Source organism: Otolemur garnettii, unplaced genomic scaffold, assembly GCF_000181295.1.
Source record: "Otolemur garnettii isolate 467f Iridium unplaced genomic scaffold, OtoGar3 scaffold00111, whole genome shotgun sequence".
Classification (NCBI taxonomy): domain Eukaryota; kingdom Metazoa; phylum Chordata; class Mammalia; order Primates; family Galagidae; genus Otolemur; species Otolemur garnettii.
Window position 1 is genome coordinate 3380090 of NW_003852506.1, and position 18384 is coordinate 3398473.

The 18384-nt window shown below is 43.2% G+C and overlaps 1 protein-coding gene and 1 non-coding gene across 2 annotated transcripts in view; both read left to right on the plus strand.

Moving 5' to 3' along the window:
• The window catches only part of URB1 (URB1 ribosome biogenesis 1 homolog (S. cerevisiae)), a 75083-nt gene that overhangs the window by 12597 nt on the left and 44102 nt on the right, over positions 1-18384 (plus strand). Inside the window, exons 5-12 of the mRNA XM_003797104.3 lie at positions 55-151; positions 3139-3224; positions 4921-5046; positions 5969-6093; positions 12352-12547; positions 14126-14263; positions 17051-17224; positions 17922-18051. Of these exons, the coding sequence (XP_003797152.1) occupies positions 55-151; positions 3139-3224; positions 4921-5046; positions 5969-6093; positions 12352-12547; positions 14126-14263; positions 17051-17224; positions 17922-18051 (1072 nt within the window). The remainder of the gene's footprint in view (positions 1-54; positions 152-3138; positions 3225-4920; positions 5047-5968; positions 6094-12351; positions 12548-14125; positions 14264-17050; positions 17225-17921; positions 18052-18384) is intronic.
• On the plus strand, positions 1283-1415 carry LOC111727550. Its single transcript, XR_002775080.1, has one exon. It is a non-coding gene; the product is annotated as a small nucleolar RNA SNORA42/SNORA80 family (small nucleolar RNA).

Sequence of the window (18384 nt, forward strand, 5' to 3'; positions counted from 1 at the left end):
TAAGTGCCCTACATGGAACACACATGTGACACGTGGGTCTCCTCTGTCCTCCAGGGAGTGCATGATGTCCGGCTGGCCTACATTCAGTTTGCCCTTTCCTTTTTAATTGCTGGTGATGATAGCACTATAGTGCAGGTGCTGGAACTGAAAGGTAGGTGTGCCTTTTTTGTCCTTAGGAAAATTCACTTGTGATTGTTTTTAAAAGCCTACTGCAAACCATTTCTTCCAGGTTAGCAAAAGTCTGCAGCCTTTACACTGCTCTGTACACTGGGATGAAGGGTTTGTGTGTGCGGAGGTGACGTTATTGTCGGGGTTGTTTTGATACTGCTGGGGGGAGGACAGCCGTGTTCCTGTTACGCCACCTACAGTTGCTGAGCAACGCTGCAACAGGACCATCACATACCTCAGAGAGGCAGACTCAAGCAAACAGAGGAGACTGTGTGGCTCCAGAATGTGCCCAGGTTCATAACCCTGGCTACCTGGCGAAGGGATTGCATTTTAAATAAAGTTTAATTACTTTGGTAGTTCAGCCCCGTGTTGCCAGAGTATCAGTTGCAGGCCTTCAGAGAATTCTAGCCAAGCTGTCCACCCAGAGTGAGGCTGGGCATCCTTTAATCTGTTAGGGCCACTTGTGTTTTATCAAGAGAGTCAGTGAGACAATAAATGATAGTACCTGGCTTAGCATGAGACGGTTACTAAGATTCCCTGGGTAACGCCATCTGGAGGTGGGGAGCGGTCCCGCATCCTGGTGGGAACTTGGAGAACTATTGGAGGAGGAGTGTCGGGTGTGGTGGTCTAGTGTGGTCAGGTCTCCACCTTTCTTACCCCTTCTCCAGGGTGGGGGAACCTATGCTCCCTCCAAAACGTGACTGCTGGGGCCATTTAAGGGTGGTGTCAGCTTGATCTGTGGGGGGGTCTTCGCTGCTGTGGTAGAGCAACGTGGGGACAGGGGTGCTGCATGATGCAGCAGACAGGTTTTGCTGTTTTTTTCCTAAGTAGCTGGGACTATAGGAACCTGCCACTATGACCAGCTAGGGTTTTTTTTCTATTTTTTTTTTTGTAGAGATAGGGTTCCTTGTGAGCAGGAACTAGAGTCAGGATGTCTTGCTGCCAGGGCTAGCGGTTTCTTTAAAATTCCCCTGGGTCATCTCAGCCATCTGGCCTTTTATATAAGGACAGCGGGTACTAGCCATTTACACTGTTGAAGGACGCAGAGTGTACTGTAGCATGATGTTTGTGCTGGGCAGTTTGGCCGTGTACATCAAAGCTTCAAGATGCTTACGCACGGGTTTGATTTCTGATAGGCCTGTACTTCTGGGCCTGTCATAGTGCCCCGTGCCAGAGCAAATTGGCCCCGAACCATGGCCAGGCCTCTCTACCCATAGGTTGCTGGCACTGAAGTGGGTCGTACAGTGGAAAAAGATGAGGAAAAAAAGAAAATCTGGGCATTGTGGCTCAGGCCTGTAATTCTACCACTCTGGGAGGCCAGAGTGGGAGGATCAGTTAAGGTCGGGAGTTCAAGACTAGCCTGAGCAAGAGCCAGACCCCATCTCTACAAAAAAATAGAAAAAAAAACTAGCTGGTCATAGTGGCGGGTTCCTGTAGTCCCAGCTACTTAGGAAGCTGAGGCAGGAGGATCACTGGAGCCCAGTAGTTTGAGGTTGCTGGGAGCTAAAAAAATAAATAAGAAAAGATAAAATAAAAAAAAAAAATGAGAGAGACAGAAAGAAAGAAAGGAAAAAGAAAAAAAAACCTTTTAAGATACTTGATTTATCAGTTCCATGTCTAGTCATTTATCTTAAGGAAATAGCTAAGGATGTGAGTAGACATTTTGTTGGGGAATTTTTTTTTCACAATAGCTGAAAATTGGACTCCTCATAACTGTCTACTAGGAAGAGATTGAGCAAACTTGTCATAGGATGGAATGTAGCTGTTAAAGATGTTGTAAGATATATTCAGTGATGTCAGAATTTTTTAATGTTACATGAATAGGTGTAAAATCAGTTATAAAACTGTAAAATGTGATCCCATTTTACTGACAGTTCAGTGGACAGCATGGACATGTAAGAAGATTACCAGTTAACTGAGTGGTCACCTCTGCGGAGTAGAGTTATTAATGATTTTTAGTTCTATTCTTTGGGTTTGTTTGGTGTTTTCTGGTTTTTCTTTGTAAGCAATTTGCTTGTGTAGAAATTGTGTGTGCCACAAGCATGAATGCAGCAGTAGAATTAGAATTGCTTTGATTCTACTCTCTGTGCCAGTGTATTAGTTATGATCCAGTGTCAAGCTTTGGTGGCTGTTCCCCTGGGGATCAGAAAATACGAAGAAAAAGCAAGGGCAGCGCCTGTGGCTCAAGGAGTAGGGCGCCGGCCCCATATACTGGGGGTGGCGGGTTCAAACCCGGCCCCAGCCAAAAAAAAAAAAGAAAAAGCAAGCAAAGTCCCAAAAGTCTACCACCAGCCAATAATATGACCATACCTCTGAGCAAGTCTAAGGAAGAAATTCTATTAGTTTATTATCATAGTGTGCATTCTCTTGCAAACAGTGTTCTGTTAATTTTACTTGTTGTGAGCAACAGAGAAAGTAAAACAGAACTAAAAAGTACCAAACTTCTTTTAAAAGTTCTGTCATTAGGCACTTTTAGGTACCCTTTTTTTATTTTTTCTGAGACAATCTCACTCTGTTGCCCAGGCTACAGTGCTAAGGCATTAGTTGTAGCTCACAGCAACCTTAGACTCCTGGACTCAAGTAGAATTCTCCTGCTCAACCTCCAACTAGCTAAAACTACAGGCACCGGCCACAATGCCCAACTAATTGCTCACAACTGATTTTTCTATTTTTAGTAGAAACAGGGTCTCACACTTGTTCAGGCTGGTCTTGAACTCCTGGGCTCAAGTGATCCTCCTGCCTTGGTCTCCCAGAGTGTTAGGATTATAGGCGTGAGCCACTGTGCCTGGTTACCTTTAAATACTCTTGATTTCTTATGTCCTACTGCAAATTTGTATAGCTAAAAAAGAAAAAAAATTTTAAAAAGGCAAATGGAGTTGTTTGTTGTACCATTTACATAGTAATGTTCTCTCGTCTGTTCTCATTTTTAAAATACTTTTGTATTTAATGCTTTAAAACTTTTACTTTCAGAATTCATTCCTTGCATCTTTAGCTCAGGCATAAAGGAGGATAGGATTTCTACTGTCAATATTTTGTTATCCACACTGAAAACAAAGGTACGTGCTTGGTGATTGTTTTTCTGTCATATGCTTTTTGCTTGTGAATGAAGAAATACTCTGTAGTGCTTTGTGGGATGTTAGAGCTGCCAAATGTTATATAGGTTGTTACAGAGGGTGAGTGGAGAACCTTTTCTTTCTTTTTTTTTTTTTGAGACAAAGTCTCAAGCTGTCACCCTGGGTAGAGTGCCATGATATCATAGCTCACAGCAACCTCCAACTCGGGCTCTAGTGATCCCCTTGTCTCAATTTTTCTTTCTTTTTTTTTTTTTTTTTTAGTAGAGATGGGGTCTTGATTTTGCTCTGGCTGATCTCAAACTCCTGAGCTCAAGCAGTCCACCCACCTTGGCCTCCCAGAGTGTTAGAATTACAGGCATGAGCCATTGCGCCCAGCCAGAGAAGTGTTACTTAAGCTACACTTAAGCTGAAATTTGTTCTTGGTGATAAGCAAATCCCGGACTAGAAGGCTAAATAAAGAGTAAGGAGAGCAACCCCTGGTGTTCAGGCCTCTATTAGCGTTGCAGGAAAGTTATTGGTCAATATTTCACAGTAACTTGGTGTAGTAAGTGTGAGGTGTAGTTACGAATAATAGTTAACTTATACATCTAGTAGAATATTATTTTGTGTCATGTTCCATATTCTGCCTCTTACAAAAGTCTTACAGAAATTTGAAGACTTGCTAAAAGGATCACTTACTACAGAAGCCCCTTAAATGATCGGTTAGAAAAACTGACCCTCTCAACCTGAAAAGTTGTGAAAAGCTCAGATAAACATGGCTGATAAACATGAAAATGCTTTTCTTTCTTAGTATTAAAAACAGTGATTCTCACCCAGGAGTGATTATACTTTCCCTGGGACATTCGGCAAAGTCTGAAGACATTTTTGATTGGTTGTCACAGCCAGGGAGGTGCCACTGGCATCTGGTGGGTAGAGACCAGGGATGCTGCTAAACATTCTGCCACACACAGGATAGTCCCACCATGTTTGCCAACACAGCTGAGGTTGAGAAACCTTAAAGTTATGCAAATAATGATGTACAGGTTTTTACACCTAGAAAAAGCATTGAATTTTAAAACATTGATATTCAGTGCTAGCAAAGATGCTTTGAATCAGATACTTTCCTGGAAGAAGTGTTAACAGCCCCCTTGGAAGATAGTGTTTCTGGCAGTTTATGTCACAGGTCTTAAATATGTTCGTGCCCCCTGAGGCAGGGTTATTCTGAACTGGGGGTAGTTTTGGGTGGAGCTGAGTACTTGTACCACAATTCCATTTATAAGAACCCATGCCAAGTTCATAGTCAGAGCTGCAGTGAAGACTTTGTACAGGATGCCAATCGTGGGTGTATGGAGAAGAGCCAGAGTTTGGAAACAACATAATTGTAAATACCATGGGAGTGGTTAAATAAATTGTGGTCCACTCATAGGATAGAATGGTACTTAGTCCTTCGAAATGATGTTCTAAAGCAAATTTTATTGACGGGGGGAAAAGTGCATGCTTCATAAATAAAAGCAGGCCCCAAATCACATATAAATAGAATCCCAGGCACAAAAAAGCCAACCAATATGTTGAATACATGAATATTGTATGTTGTGTGGTGGGGGGAGGGTTGGAGGACACTGCTGAAAAGAAATATAATGAGAAACATTATTTTAAAATATTTGAATTCTTTGTGCTTTATTTGTTGTATTATTTTCAGGTGGTTCACAATAAAACTATCACAAAAACCCAGAAGGTGCGTTTCTTTACTGGACAGTTACTGAACCACATAGCATCTCTCTACAGCTGGAATGGGATTGCTGATGTAAACCCAGAAAACAGCAAGGTGCGCTCACTTTGGGGTCTCGGGTGACCTCATCATGGGTATGCAGTCCTCAGAGAAAACTGGTGTTGCTTTGGTTGAACATCATCTTCGTGCTCCCTGCAGGGCTTGCCGATCTCTGGGCTCGTCCAGGCTGTCTTCCTCTTACCTTTCCTCTCCTTTTCCTTCCCTTCTTTCCTATCCAGCTTCTGGAGTTTTAAGGCTTGTTCCTTTTACTTTACACCCCTGTGTCTAGAGCAGTGGTTCTCAGCCTATGGGTTGCGACCCACAGGAACCGTATTAAAGGGCCACGGCATTACGAAGGTTGAGAACCAGTGGTCTAGAATCTTCACCTCCTGCCATGTGTAACTTATTTTGTAGCCGTTAAGTCAAGTGCTAAATTAAAACAGTTGCTCTCACATTGACCCAGTGCCAAAGTGCATTTTAATTTTCCTCAGGGTGTTTCTGAACATAGAGTTGGCCAGAGTAGTGAAGGCTCAGACTTCCTGTTAACTTCATAATAATTTACCTCTCAAGAGCCTACTATTTCACTTCCTTTTATCTTGGAGACTTGCCCATATCCTCTTGTTTTAAATATGTTTTTCTATGCACTATTATTGGGAAGCCTCAGGGGCTTCATTAAAAACACTCCCAAATGTGGAATTTTATTCAAAAGAGCAAGAGAAATTAAGTCATTTTTAAGCTTTTAAAAATACAGGTTTAAACTTGCTCCTCTTACGCATATTCTTTCATCTTGATCAATGCATCTGTTTGCGGGGTGGGGGGGCGGTATTTTGTTTATTTTTTGGAAAGATACCAAGTACTGAATTGAAAATGTTTTCTAAGTTGTCATTAGGCAGGCGATACTGTCCAGTTTTTGCTATGTAGCTGTTACTAAGGTTTATGAGCTTGGAATTTTCACTGACTTTTAAAAAAATCCTCATAGGTTTCTGGTGAAGATGCAGGGAAAACCACGGTGAGGGAGCTTGTTCACAACTTCCTGATGGATCTTTGCTGTTCGCTCAAACATGGAATTAATTTTTATGATGCATCTTTTGGTACCTTTGGCAGGTAAAGAATAACAACACTCTTTTGAACCCCAGGGGTTCCTCAGAAGTCATTGCGTACATTGACTGTCTAGTGGAAATTGGGTAAATAATGACATTGTGGCAGGTTAGAACTAGAACTGTGGGCATTATCTCACACATTTTAGGGATGAACAGTTGGAAACGCAGAGGGCTTCTAATCATGCATGCCCTCAGTGCAGAGGTCTCAGAGAAACCATTTATTTATTTATTTATTTTTTATTCTGAGGGGGATAGAGACTCAGGCTTTCACTCTGGGTAGAGTGCTTTGGTGTCATAGCTCACAGCAACCTCCAACTCTAGGGCTCAAGCAATCCTCTTGCCTCAGTTTTTCTATTTTTAGCAGAGACTTTTTTTTGAAACAGAGCCGCAAGCTGTTGCCCTGGGTAGAGTGCCGTGGCATCACAGCTTACAACAATCTCCAACTCCTGGGCTTAAGCGACTCTCTTACCTCAGCCTCCCAAGTAGCTGGGACTACAGGTGTTCACCACAACACCCGGCTATTTTTTGGTTGCAGCCATCATTGTTTGGCGGGGCTGGATTCGAACCCACCAGGTCAGGTGTATGTGGCTAGTGCCTTAGCTGCTTGAGCCACAGGCACTGAGCCTTAGTAGAGACTTGCTCAGGCTGGTTTCGAACTCATGAGCTCAAGCAGTCCACCCGGCTCAGCCTCCCAGAGTGCTAGGATTACAAGCGTGAGCCACTACACCCAGCCTAACCATTTATTTAGTCATAGAAAGTGGACTATTTCATCCTCAGAGGTACTGCAAGTGTGTTCCTAAAGACAGTGATATCACCTGGATCTAAGAAAGTGTTCATTATTCATTACCTCAGCCTTCTTCTGGCATGGTCCTTTTGGCAGTCCAGAGGTAGCGACCACTGTTACCCTAATTTTGCCAGGGAGGGAAGTGCTCACTGAGAGGTCAAGACTCTCACTGAGAGGCATAGCTTGGGTTTGAACCCAGGGAATCCAGTTCAATAACAAGTACTAATAAACAGTCCTCCTCACTGACAGGCTGCTAATGAGATGATGAGTTCAAAATTGTGTTTTTACGTTTTGTTTCATAATGTACAGTTATGATAACATTTCATCAGAAAGGAAACGGTCCACATCTAACAGTACTGCTTATATTCTTTGCAACTTTCTCTTTGTTGTCTGTCATGTGACTATAATTTGTGTATGATACAGATTGTGTTTGTCTGCTTTAATTATTACAAAGAACACCCAAGACTGGATGATACATAAAGAAAAAAGGTGTTTTTGGCTTGTGGTTCTCCAGGCTGTATTAGGAACTGGTTTGAGCATCTGCTTCTGGTGAGGGGTTCAGGGAGCTTCCAGTCAGGGGGAAGGTAAAGGTTACCAGAGACGTCACATGGCAATAGAGGTGGGAAGCTGCCAGGCTCTTTAAACAACCAGCTGTCCCAGGAAGTGTAGGGCCAGAGCGTGATCATTACTGAGGGGAGGGCACCAAGCCATTCATGAGGGATGGGCTGCCATGGACCCACACCTCCCACTAGGCCTCACCTCTAACCCTGGGTCAGATTTTTTTAAATTTTTTTACAAATACAGTAGAAGCTGTGTGGTTTACTGTCTCCCTACACTGACTACCTCCTTAAGTTGACCTGATTTTCATGGATGAATGCACCACATGTACGTATCAGTACAATAATCTAGTTCCTTATGTTGACCACCTCTGCATGTTGACTAATTCATTACAGTTGGGTGGTCAACTTATAGAGGTTCTACTGTATAGGTTTTTTTTTTTAATTTCAATACATTAAGGGGCATAAATGTTTTTTTTGATACATGGATGAATTGTATAGGGTATAATAATTTTAATAATTAATTATTTAATTTAATATTTTATTAATAATTATATTAATTAAATTATTTTTAATTATTAATTTAAATAATAATAATTTTAGGGTACCCATCACACCAATAATATACATTGTACCTGATAAGTAATTTTTTGATCCTTCAACCTGTTGTTAGGGTCGCATGGAGAAGCGGTATTGCGGAACATAAACCTGCAAATTGAAATTGTATATTTAAATAAAGGGGTCTCCTGCTCTCTCAGGCATGTGGCAAGTTCTTTATTTTTCTCCTGGCCTAAATAGCCAGGGACCACTGCTCTCTCATGGCAAGTGGCAAGTTTATTTCATTTCTGGCTTAAATAGCTGTGCACATGCGCACTATACCTAATTAATATTCATTACAATCCCTCTGCACATGTGCACTGTACATCAATGACTTCATAAATATTCATTACAATCCATAATCCATCTCATGAATAAACATCTTGTGACTATCTAGTGAGCAGATCCTCCCTAGTAATCTGTAGATAACTGATACCACTTTATCTAACGTAATCCTTTTAACATAACTTAATGGAGAACATGTTCTTAGCCATTACTTCTTTAGTTTTTTTTTTTTTTTTTAATTAAATGTTAGCTGTGTACATTAATGCAATCATGGGGTACAGTGTGATGTTTTCATATACAATCTGAAATAATTTTCACCAAACTGGTTAACATAGCCTTTATGTCATTTTCTTAGTTATTGTGTTAAGACGTTGATATTCTACTTTTAGAAAGATTGACTTGTACCCTTGAAAGATAAACTATAGAGGTGATCCTTCCAATCACCTTCTCTCCACCCACTCACCCATCCACCCCCTCTTACCCCTCCCCCCACTTCTTTAGTTCTTATCTGATGAAGCCTGAGGCTCTGGAGGAAGAAGGTAGATTGAATACCTGTTCTACTAGCCTCACCGTTTGGGGGCAGTTACTTCAATTTTAAGCTTTTCATTGCTCTCTCTCCAACAGCTTTTTTTGGCCAAAGGTATATAGGCCGTTCACCTATGTCACCCTTCTCCCACTCTCGCCCCCTTTGAGTCTCCAAAGTCTGTTGTTCCCCTCTTTATGGCCATGTTTACCCATTGTTCAGCCCCCACTTACACATGAGCACATTCAACATTTGTTTTTAAATTTGGGGATCAAATTTCAGCATGAGATTTAGAGAGTCCAAACATCCATACCATAGCACAGATTCACATAGTTTTATTAAATGACAAAAATTGTAGAAACCCAGATGTGCAGTGATAACCTGTGTCAGGGTGACAGGTAGGAGTGGCTTCACTCAAAAAAATTAAAAAAATTTGAAAAAAAATAATAATAACCAAAATGGGCTAATGTTCATCAACCTGTTTTTTCTCATTTGACTATTAAAATATTAGACCTTTTTTTTTTTTTTTTTTGGTCATTGTGAATTATTTATTTTTTACCTCTTGAATGCAGAGCATTTTATGATAAGGATTTAGGCAATTTGATTTGCTTCTAGTTTTAAACAGTTGGGAAGTAACTGACTCTTTCAGATGGGACAACACGGTGGGAATTTTCCTGGTCAATTATGACTTTGGACTTACTTTGATGTGGGGTTATGATTTAACTTGCCACATTTCTTTTATTTCCTTTTTTCTCTGATCGGTAACAATTAGCTCATTTTCTTGCTGAAATGTAATAGCAGACTTTTATAGTCTAATACAATATATTATAATATCATACTTAAAACACATGCATTTTCTTTCATTTTTAAAGCATTTTTTCTCCTCCATAACTGGACCCGTGAAATGATCATTTAATGACAATATTGAATCAACTTGTAAGTGGGGATCTATTTGGAGTAAGCCATGGGTTGTTTTTTTTTTTTCTTTTGAGACAGTCTCAAGCTGTTGCCCTGGATAGAGTGCTGTGACATCACAGCTCACGGCAACCTCAAACTCTTGGGCTTAAGCGATTCTGTTCCTCAGCCTCCCAAGTAGCTGGGACTACAGGCGCCCGCCACAGCGCCCAGCTATTTTTTTTGTTGCAGTTGTCATTGTTGTTTTAGCTGGTCTGGTCCAGGTTTGAACCCACCACCCTCAGTGTATGTGGCTGGCACCCAGCTGACTGCGCTATGGGTGCCACCCTAAGCTGTGGTTTATGTGAATTTTGAAGCCATGGCAAAAACACACATTTGTGCTTAGGGGAGAGAAAGGAGCTTTGTTGGTGAGCAGCAATGGAAGGTTTAAGACAAATTGAAGTGCTGATTCCTTGGAATGTCACCACTTCAGGGAGGCCTTTCCAGCCCTTCTGAAATAGCCCCTCCACTGCCACTGTCCTTTTGCTTAGGCTTCTGTCTCTCTTTATTTGCTGACTTGTGTATTTGCTTGTTTATTACCTGATTGATGAGAAGTGGTAAGAGCAGACTGGTCTGTTCTGGATACCATCCATAGGACTGCATGGCACAGAGTAGGTGCTCATTGAAAGCAAGGTAGTAGAGTATAGAGCAAGGATTGGCAAATTTTGTCTTTAAAGGACCAGATAATGTTTTAGTCTAGGTGGGATTTGTAGTCTTTGTTGTGACTACTCAGTTGTCACATGGCTACTCAGTTCTAGCATGGAAGTAGCCACAGACATAAACAAATGGGTGCCACGGTGTTCCAGTAAAATTTCATTTACAAAGATAGGTACTAGACCCTAGTTAGCTGACCCCTGGTTTGGAGGTTAAGAGAGCAGATTCTGGAGTCAGACAGCTGGGCTTCAGTCCTAACTTAGCTCTGAGACCTTGAACAGGTTATATATCCTCTTTACCTCTGTTACCGTGTTTGTAAAATGGGAATAAAATTAAGTGCCTGCCTTAGAGAGGGGGCGTGTGATAACTGCTCAAAGTAGTGTCTGGTGTGAATCACACACTACATGAATTTCAGTGCTATCCATTTTATTACATTGTTGATAATTAAAATAATGTATGTGTGTATAGTATTTTTTAGCATTTATTGTAGATTTAATGTTTTGTTTGTTTGACAGTACAAATTGTTTTGTTCATGAAATTCATGTTAGTAAGGGATATTTTTCTGATCAAAATTATACTCAGAAATTTAGTTTTCTGGGGTGGCACCTGTGGCTCAAAGGAGTAGGGCGCCGGCCCCATATGCCAGAGGTGATGAGTTTTCAAACCCAGCCTGGCCAAAAACTGCAAAAAAAAAAAATTAGTTTTGTTTTTTTTTTTTGAGACAGAGTCTCATGTCACCCTTGGTAGAGTGTCCCATGGCATCATAGGTCACAGCAACCTCAAATTCTTGGGCTCAAACAATCCTCTTGCCTCAGCCTCTGAAGTAGTTGAGTCTACAGGCGTTCTCCACAATACCCGGCTGTTTTTTTTGTTGTAGTTGTCATTGTTTAGCAGGCCCAGGCTAGGTTTGAACCCACCAGCCCCAGTGTATGTGGCCCATGTGCTAACCATTGAGCTAAGGGTGCTGAGCCAAAAATATAGTTTTTTTAAAAAAAATTTTTATTATACTTAAAGCTATCATACAGCCTCACAGTTTCACTTCCCACTTTATAAGGGCGTAACACTGATGACCCTAGAAACCATCAACATGGCATATGCATTAGGCAGATTCTGAGGTTTTTCAGAATGTTACGACTTCCAGGTCAAGCAGATTGAGAGAGGCTTCAGGGCAGGTACAGCCTAGTGCCCTAAGTTGTGGCTCCCTTATGGAAAGTTCACTGTGTGGGGGTTGTCCTGCTCCCTACATTTATCACCTTCTCATACTTCTGAAGACTGTGTGCCCACTTCAGGGGCAAGTTTTGAATGTTTTCCTACAGTAGATGTTTTTACCCATCCGAATAGCTTTCTTTTTAGCTGCTAAGTGCAGGAGTAGAAAACAGGTTAGAAAAAGATGGCAAAAGACCTGAGCAAAGTCCTTGTACCATCTTGTCAAATTTTGGAAATAATAATTGGTGGCATTCTGGACCATGTGGCAATTCAAGAGTACTTACATTAAAAAAAAAAATCTTCATTTTTTAAAGGGAAGAATGCCTTGTCTGTATTTTTTATACTCACAGACACCTACATATTAACATAATGCTTTTTCGTGTGTGGTTGGAGGAAAGATCAGTAAAGTCTTGGAATGGAATTTTTCCTTGCAGGAGTCTCAAGGCAATCTGGTAGATGGCTAGGTGGCAGAGAGAATGGTTTTTTTCCCTCCTCTTTAGAAGTCAGTGGCACTTGAGGGAGGGAAGAAGGAAAGGAGACTTTTTCAGGCACTCAGTAGAGGCCTGAAAGGAAAGCCCTTGGGTGGAGAGTTGTTGTCCCATGGGACATGAAAACGTCCCACTGTACGCCAGGGTGGAGACGAAACCACTGTGGGATCACAGCTGTGACTGTTCCAGCTGACCTGGTCTCTTTGTCTAACAGGGGAGGAAACCTGACACTCTTACACTTCTTGTTGGGCTTGAAAACTGCAGCAGATGATGAGCTGGTGGCCGAGCTTGTGGTGAACATCCTTAGAGTGTGCCCGGACTTACTGAACAAGTATTTTAAGGAAGTAACATTTTCTTTTCTCCCACGGGAGAAGTCTACCTGGTTAAATAATATCAAACTTCTAAACAAGGTAAAAGTCATGATATTTAGAACTTTATTAGCTATGTAGAGGGCAGAGCTTAAAGAGTTGGGGGGCTGGCAGCCATTCTCATCTGATAAACTTTCCCACTGACAAACTTTCAGGCATAAAAAAGGGATATTTTTAGACAGTGTAAACTGTCCTTATCCTCTCTAACATTTTGCTTTTCACTGACCTGAAATTCCTTTGAATCTGTTGAGCCATTTTATCTTAATCATTGAGATTTTTGCTTAGAGCAAAATCATATTGCATCTCAGCACAGTTAGGCTAGAGTTAGTGAAATGCATGAATTATAGTTTTTAAAGCTTGTTTTAAGTACTTAGAACAACTGGAAACAAGCTGGGAAGCATTAACTTCCTTTGATTGAGGATGTCAGCACGCCCCCCAGTTACTTGCAGAGGCACCTGCTGTCAGTACTTTGGCAGGAATGCCTGGCTTGGTTAAGCTTTCTCTCTCTGTGATTTATGGCCTGCCTAATGGTTAAATGCCTGGCACTATTTTCTTGTGCTTCAACCTGGGCCTAGCCATGGAGGAAATTTACCCATTGCCAGGTGACGGCTGTGTTTACTTGCTACCTGTGAACAAGCTTTTATTCTTGTGTTCTATAAATTCTACTTGAGTGCCTACATGTGCAGTCCCCATGTGTGTCTTGGGATGAGGAGATCTGCATTCTGGCCCTCATTTGGTGCAGACAGCCCTGTGAACAGCACGAATGTTTGCAGCTGCTTCTGGTGCTTCTCCCTGGCACAGGGGAGGGGTGAGCATGGGTCCTTTCTGGGCCTGGGTTTGAACGCTAGATTGGGTGCTTGCAAGCTCTGTGGCCCTAGGGAAATTACCTACATAATTGGGGTCCAGATTTGTCATCCATAAACAAATCTTATTTTTATCTTTTTAATTTTTTTGGAGACAGTCTCACTTTGTCAACCTCAGTAGAGTGCTATGGCGTCATAGCTTGCAGCAATGTGAAACTCTTGGGCTCAATTGATTCTCTTGCCTCAGCCTCCCAATTTGCTGAGACTATAGGCACCTGCCACAGTGCCCGACTGTTTTTAGAGATGAGGTCTTGCTGTTGCTCAGTTTGGTCTTAAACCTGTGAGCTCAGGCAATCTACCCACCTCAGCCTCCCAGAGTGCTAGAACTATAGGCATGAGCCACCATGCCCAGCCCTCTTAGTTTTAATATAACATGTTCCTACCCCAGGGAGTTGTCAGGAGGCTTTAAAAAGGTGGCTTTATTTGTCAGGTTCCCCATCACTGCGGCAGTAGCTGATAAGTAATGCCATTGCCAGTTCTGCCAGGGATGTATTTACCATCAGAGGTTTCAAGAGACTCTTCAGATTCCAGGCCAGTCTCTGCTTTAAAGGTCACTTTTTGCTAATGGTCTTGTAATCTGACTTTAACAAGTGGATTTGGGGTTTGATCTTCTGGACCCTGTCCCTTATGGTGAGCCTTGGGCCTTGGCCACTATGATTATTTGATTGGAATGGCTTTGCTGTTGGCTGCCTACAATTAGCCTCAGGTTTGAACCTTACTTCCAATACCAATTGAATCTCTTTTCTCTTTTTCCTAGATCTATGAGGCCCAACCAGAGATTTCCCGGGCCTTTCAGACCAGAGAGTTTATCCCCTTGCCTCGGCTCCTGGCAATGGTGATGGTGACCACTGTGCCCCTGGTGTGCAATAAGATCATGTTCACCCAAGCATTAAATGTAAGACTGTGTTACAGTCCACTTCCAGAACTTTCTCCTGCTAACCCTTCTGGCTGTGCTGCTATTGTTCTGCCAATGCTGGCCTGGATGTATTTGGTGTTTGAGTTACCCTTGCTCTTCCAGGACAGAGGCTTTAGTTTGAAATAGCCTGTGAGAGGCAGGTCCACTTGACTGGGGCAAGGACTTGGGAGCATTCCTTCTGGGGGACAGACTTCACATCCTTGGCCTTGTTCCATCACACAGTGGGGACCCCTGGGTCTCTCCTGGCCTCTGTAGTCCTGCCTGAGGGTAGAAGGATGTCAGAAGTAGAGGAAAGAAAGTTTTTTTGTCAAAATCTTATTAGTGGACAGTTTGGGCTAGGTAATTAAAAAGAAATCTCTTTAGGTTAAAATTTCTAAACAGAGTTAAAATTTCTAACAGAGGGCTAAAATTTTCCTAGCGAATCCTTTCCTTTGTGGTTTTAATCAATGGTGTTAAGCTATCTGGGCAACATTTACTTTGAGAACCAGCTGTTTTTAGTCATATTTGGAGGATGTATTCATGGATAAAATAGATACTTAAATTTCACATCATTATTTATTACAAAGGTCCCCAGGTCCCTTCAGAAGCCACACTGTGAGAGGCTCACATTTCTTTCCTAGAGCATCATGGGTTTAGAGTTGCTGGGTCCTGGGCCCTACCAGCCCTTCCTCAAACCCAGGTGTTGTGAGGCCAAGGGTTAGAAGGTGCATCTCCATCCTCCCAGGCAGGCTGGGTTGTTGTGTGACATCAGTGGGAACAGGGTCAGCCACGGTGTGTCGCCCAGGCATGAGTTGCCCCAGTAGTGATGAGCGCAGTCACTATAACATGATGTAGACTCCTGAGCCTACCACGTGGTAAGGTAGACATTTTTTTCTTTTTTTGCACTTTTGGCCAGGGCTGGGCTTGAACCCACCACCCCTGGTATATGGGACTGGCGCCCTACTCCTTGAGTCATAGGTGCTGCCCAGGATAGACCATTTTTTGATACCCATCTGGGGTCTATGAAGAGCATGGGCAGCAGGGCAAGGAGTGGAGAGAAGGAAGCCTGTGTAGGACTAGGCAGAAAGTCTTGAGTTCTCTTTGCCAAATCACCACAGGAAAAATTAGGACCCAGCTGGCTTGCTCAACTATTTTTAATTAAAGTGGGAGACATTGTTTCCCAGGGGGCTTTCAGGAGACTCCAGTTGAAAGAAATATGTCAGAGATACCTTTTCCCTGGGCTGTGCTCGTGTTCTCCTTTGAGTGCTCCTGGCAGTCTGAGAGATAAAGGCTGTCCCCTTGCCTTTCACAGGGTTGTCCAGGGTGGAGGGGTTGTGTCCCAAAAGGGGTGTTTCATCCCCTGATGGAGTGGCTACAAACAGTGAGACAGGACGCGCCTTCCTCTCCTCCTGCTGGCTCCTGCCGTCCTGTGCACGGCAGAGCCACCCAGCCGCAGCCTGGCCAACCCTCCACGAGTGCCTTTCTAGGAGCCAAGTGAGACCCAGTGATGCGAGGGCATCTAGGGGCTGGGCTTATGGGTTTTTTTTTTTTTCTTTTAGTTCTTAATAGTATTATCTTGAACACTTTCAAATGCTTGGATTTTAGAATCAAAAAGAAAAGCGTTAGCTTATTTTAGAAACAAAATATGAAGGTCTTTGGAACAGTGTCCCAGGCTTTCTTTAGAAGCAGGGTCCCAAGTGGGTTGAGCTTTGTTTGCAAACCCTTTGGGTATCATGTGAACATGTTTGGGCCCTGGCTTTGGAGTGATTACGGAAGCCATTATTGCCTCAGAATGTTCAGACCTGCTTTAGTGTGCCATGTACATACCAAGGGAAATCACAGCTAAGCATACTGTGGGGTGCTGGAGTATTGTGGGTATTAGGCTAAAAGTAAGTCAAAAACCTGTTTGTTCCTAGCTCACTGTCATCTGAGTCTCCCAGCCAGGGCTCCCCAGACTTTAACATAGAGGGGATCATGTAGGTTGTGAACATGTAGATTCTGCTTGAGTTGTCTGGGCCAGGCCCTGGGATTCTGTGTTTCTACCAAGTGCCAGGAGCTGCCATCACTGCTGCCACTGCACAGGGCCTGGACTCTCCTCTTTTTGGTGATAGCATAGGTTCTTAACACACATTAACTGCCAGGTAAGTTTTACTTAGCTCATGCTAGTTTTGAGCCCAGGGCCTTGTGAAGCAAATATAACTCACACACCTCTACCTTGGGAGCATATAATAAAACACCGTGGCCCCAGGGAAAATATTTTTTTTCTAGTGTGGCAGTCAGCATGTCAAACCTGACTGATATCCTGCAGTGAGTGGCCTTCCTGGCTGTCATTGTGAACAGAAGTAGAGAACTCTGGATGTCAGAGGCATGTGGTGTGGGTCACTTGCTTCCTGAGTCTGGAGGTGGTTTTTCATACTTATTTCTCTTCCTGTCATTAATACTTTTGAGAGTGGGGAGGTGGGTTCTGGTGAGTTCTTGCCACTGTTAACGGAGAATGTCTGTATTACCTGAGTGTTTGTCACATGAGGCTTACTAAAAAGTAGACGATAAGAATAAAACCTTTCTTGGAGTCTACCTTTAGAGGCCAGATTCCCAGTAACTGCTGTGGTCAGACCCAGAGGGTCCCCAGCTTACCTCTTTTCCTGGTGTAGAAACCATCTGTCTCATGTGGCTTCCCCGAAGTGTGACCCAAGAAAAGGCAAGAGGCAGCCAAACCCAGGGCTTGGGAAGTCTGTGTCCATCTGTGTAGACACAGATACATTTGTGGATTTAACTTTTTTCCTGCAGTTGGACAGCAAATCAGTGAAGCACACGGCTTTATCCCTTATTTCTGTCATTTTGAAGAGGGCATTAAAAACAATTGAGCATTGCCTGAATAAAGAGACATGGCAAGAATCAGGCGTGTACACAGCTGTGATGATGGAAGAATTTGTGCAGCTTTTCAGGGAAGCCTTGAGCAAGGTAGGCACCAGCCTAGGTTTGGGCTTTCCTTATGGACCTCGCTGGTAAGCACCCCAGCTAGGAAAGGCCATCTTGGGAGCATGGAGGGTGGGCCAGGCAGGCAGGCAGCGTTGTAGGGCTGGCTGAGAAAGCCCCTTACTCCTGAAACTTACTGGGTAATGCCACACTGAGAGCATGGGCCCAAGGTCCTTGTGCAGCCTAAGAGTTTAGATGATGTACATGTCCTGCCACAAGAACAGGACATGGGGTTCTGAGTCCAACAGGGACCTTGGGTGTCAGCAGGGTCCATGGCTGTGCCCACTGACTGTACTGCAGCCACCGTGGGAGGGTTCGGTGGCTGATTCTAGAATAAGGAAGTCCAGTCTCCTGCAGGCTGGCCAGCTGCTCTGAGAGCCCCAATCTCACTGGGCAAGTTCCCCGAGCCTCTCTGGAGAAGCCATGTCTTTGTTCACAGCATCTTTTGCTCAGATGAAGGAGTTTTAAGGGGTTTTAATTATCAGCACTTGTTCAGTTCTAGAAGTTATACTACAGAGCAGAGGAAGGTCTATTCTCACCCCACCTTCCTCACGCACAGTCACACTCGCTCTCGAGTACGCTCACGTAGACTCGCACCCCACCTGCTGCTTGTTAATATGGGCAGTTCATTGATTTTCCTTCTTTGTGAACATGACTAACTTTTTGCTTCTTTTTCTCTTAGATTTTGCCAGACCTGAACACTGTTGTGTGGGTCTGGCAGTCCCTGAAAAAGCAAGAAACCAAGCAGGATGATGAGAAAGGGAAGAAAAAGGATGACAAGCCCCAAGCTGCCGAAGTGGTTCCCCAGTGCGGTAAGGGCCTGGGGAGCTGGGGGCTTTGCTGTTGGTCTGAGACAGAGCTGCCACTGGCAGCCTAGGACGGCGCCTATTTGAGGGGTCCAGGGGCAGTTCTCTGGCTATGAATGCATCTGTATTCTTTTTTGTTTAGGGAGGAGAATTAGAATGGGATTGTAGATTGAATCTCAGTGTCTACTGGTCATTGCTGTCTAAGCACTGTGTCTCTCTAAAGGCTTGCACATTAGGCACCGTATGTGCTGGCCTTTCAGTGGGCAGGGCTCACTTGCCTTATAAGTAGAAGTGAGCTGCGTGGTCCCACTTATAATAAAATGTCTTGACTTGGGCCTT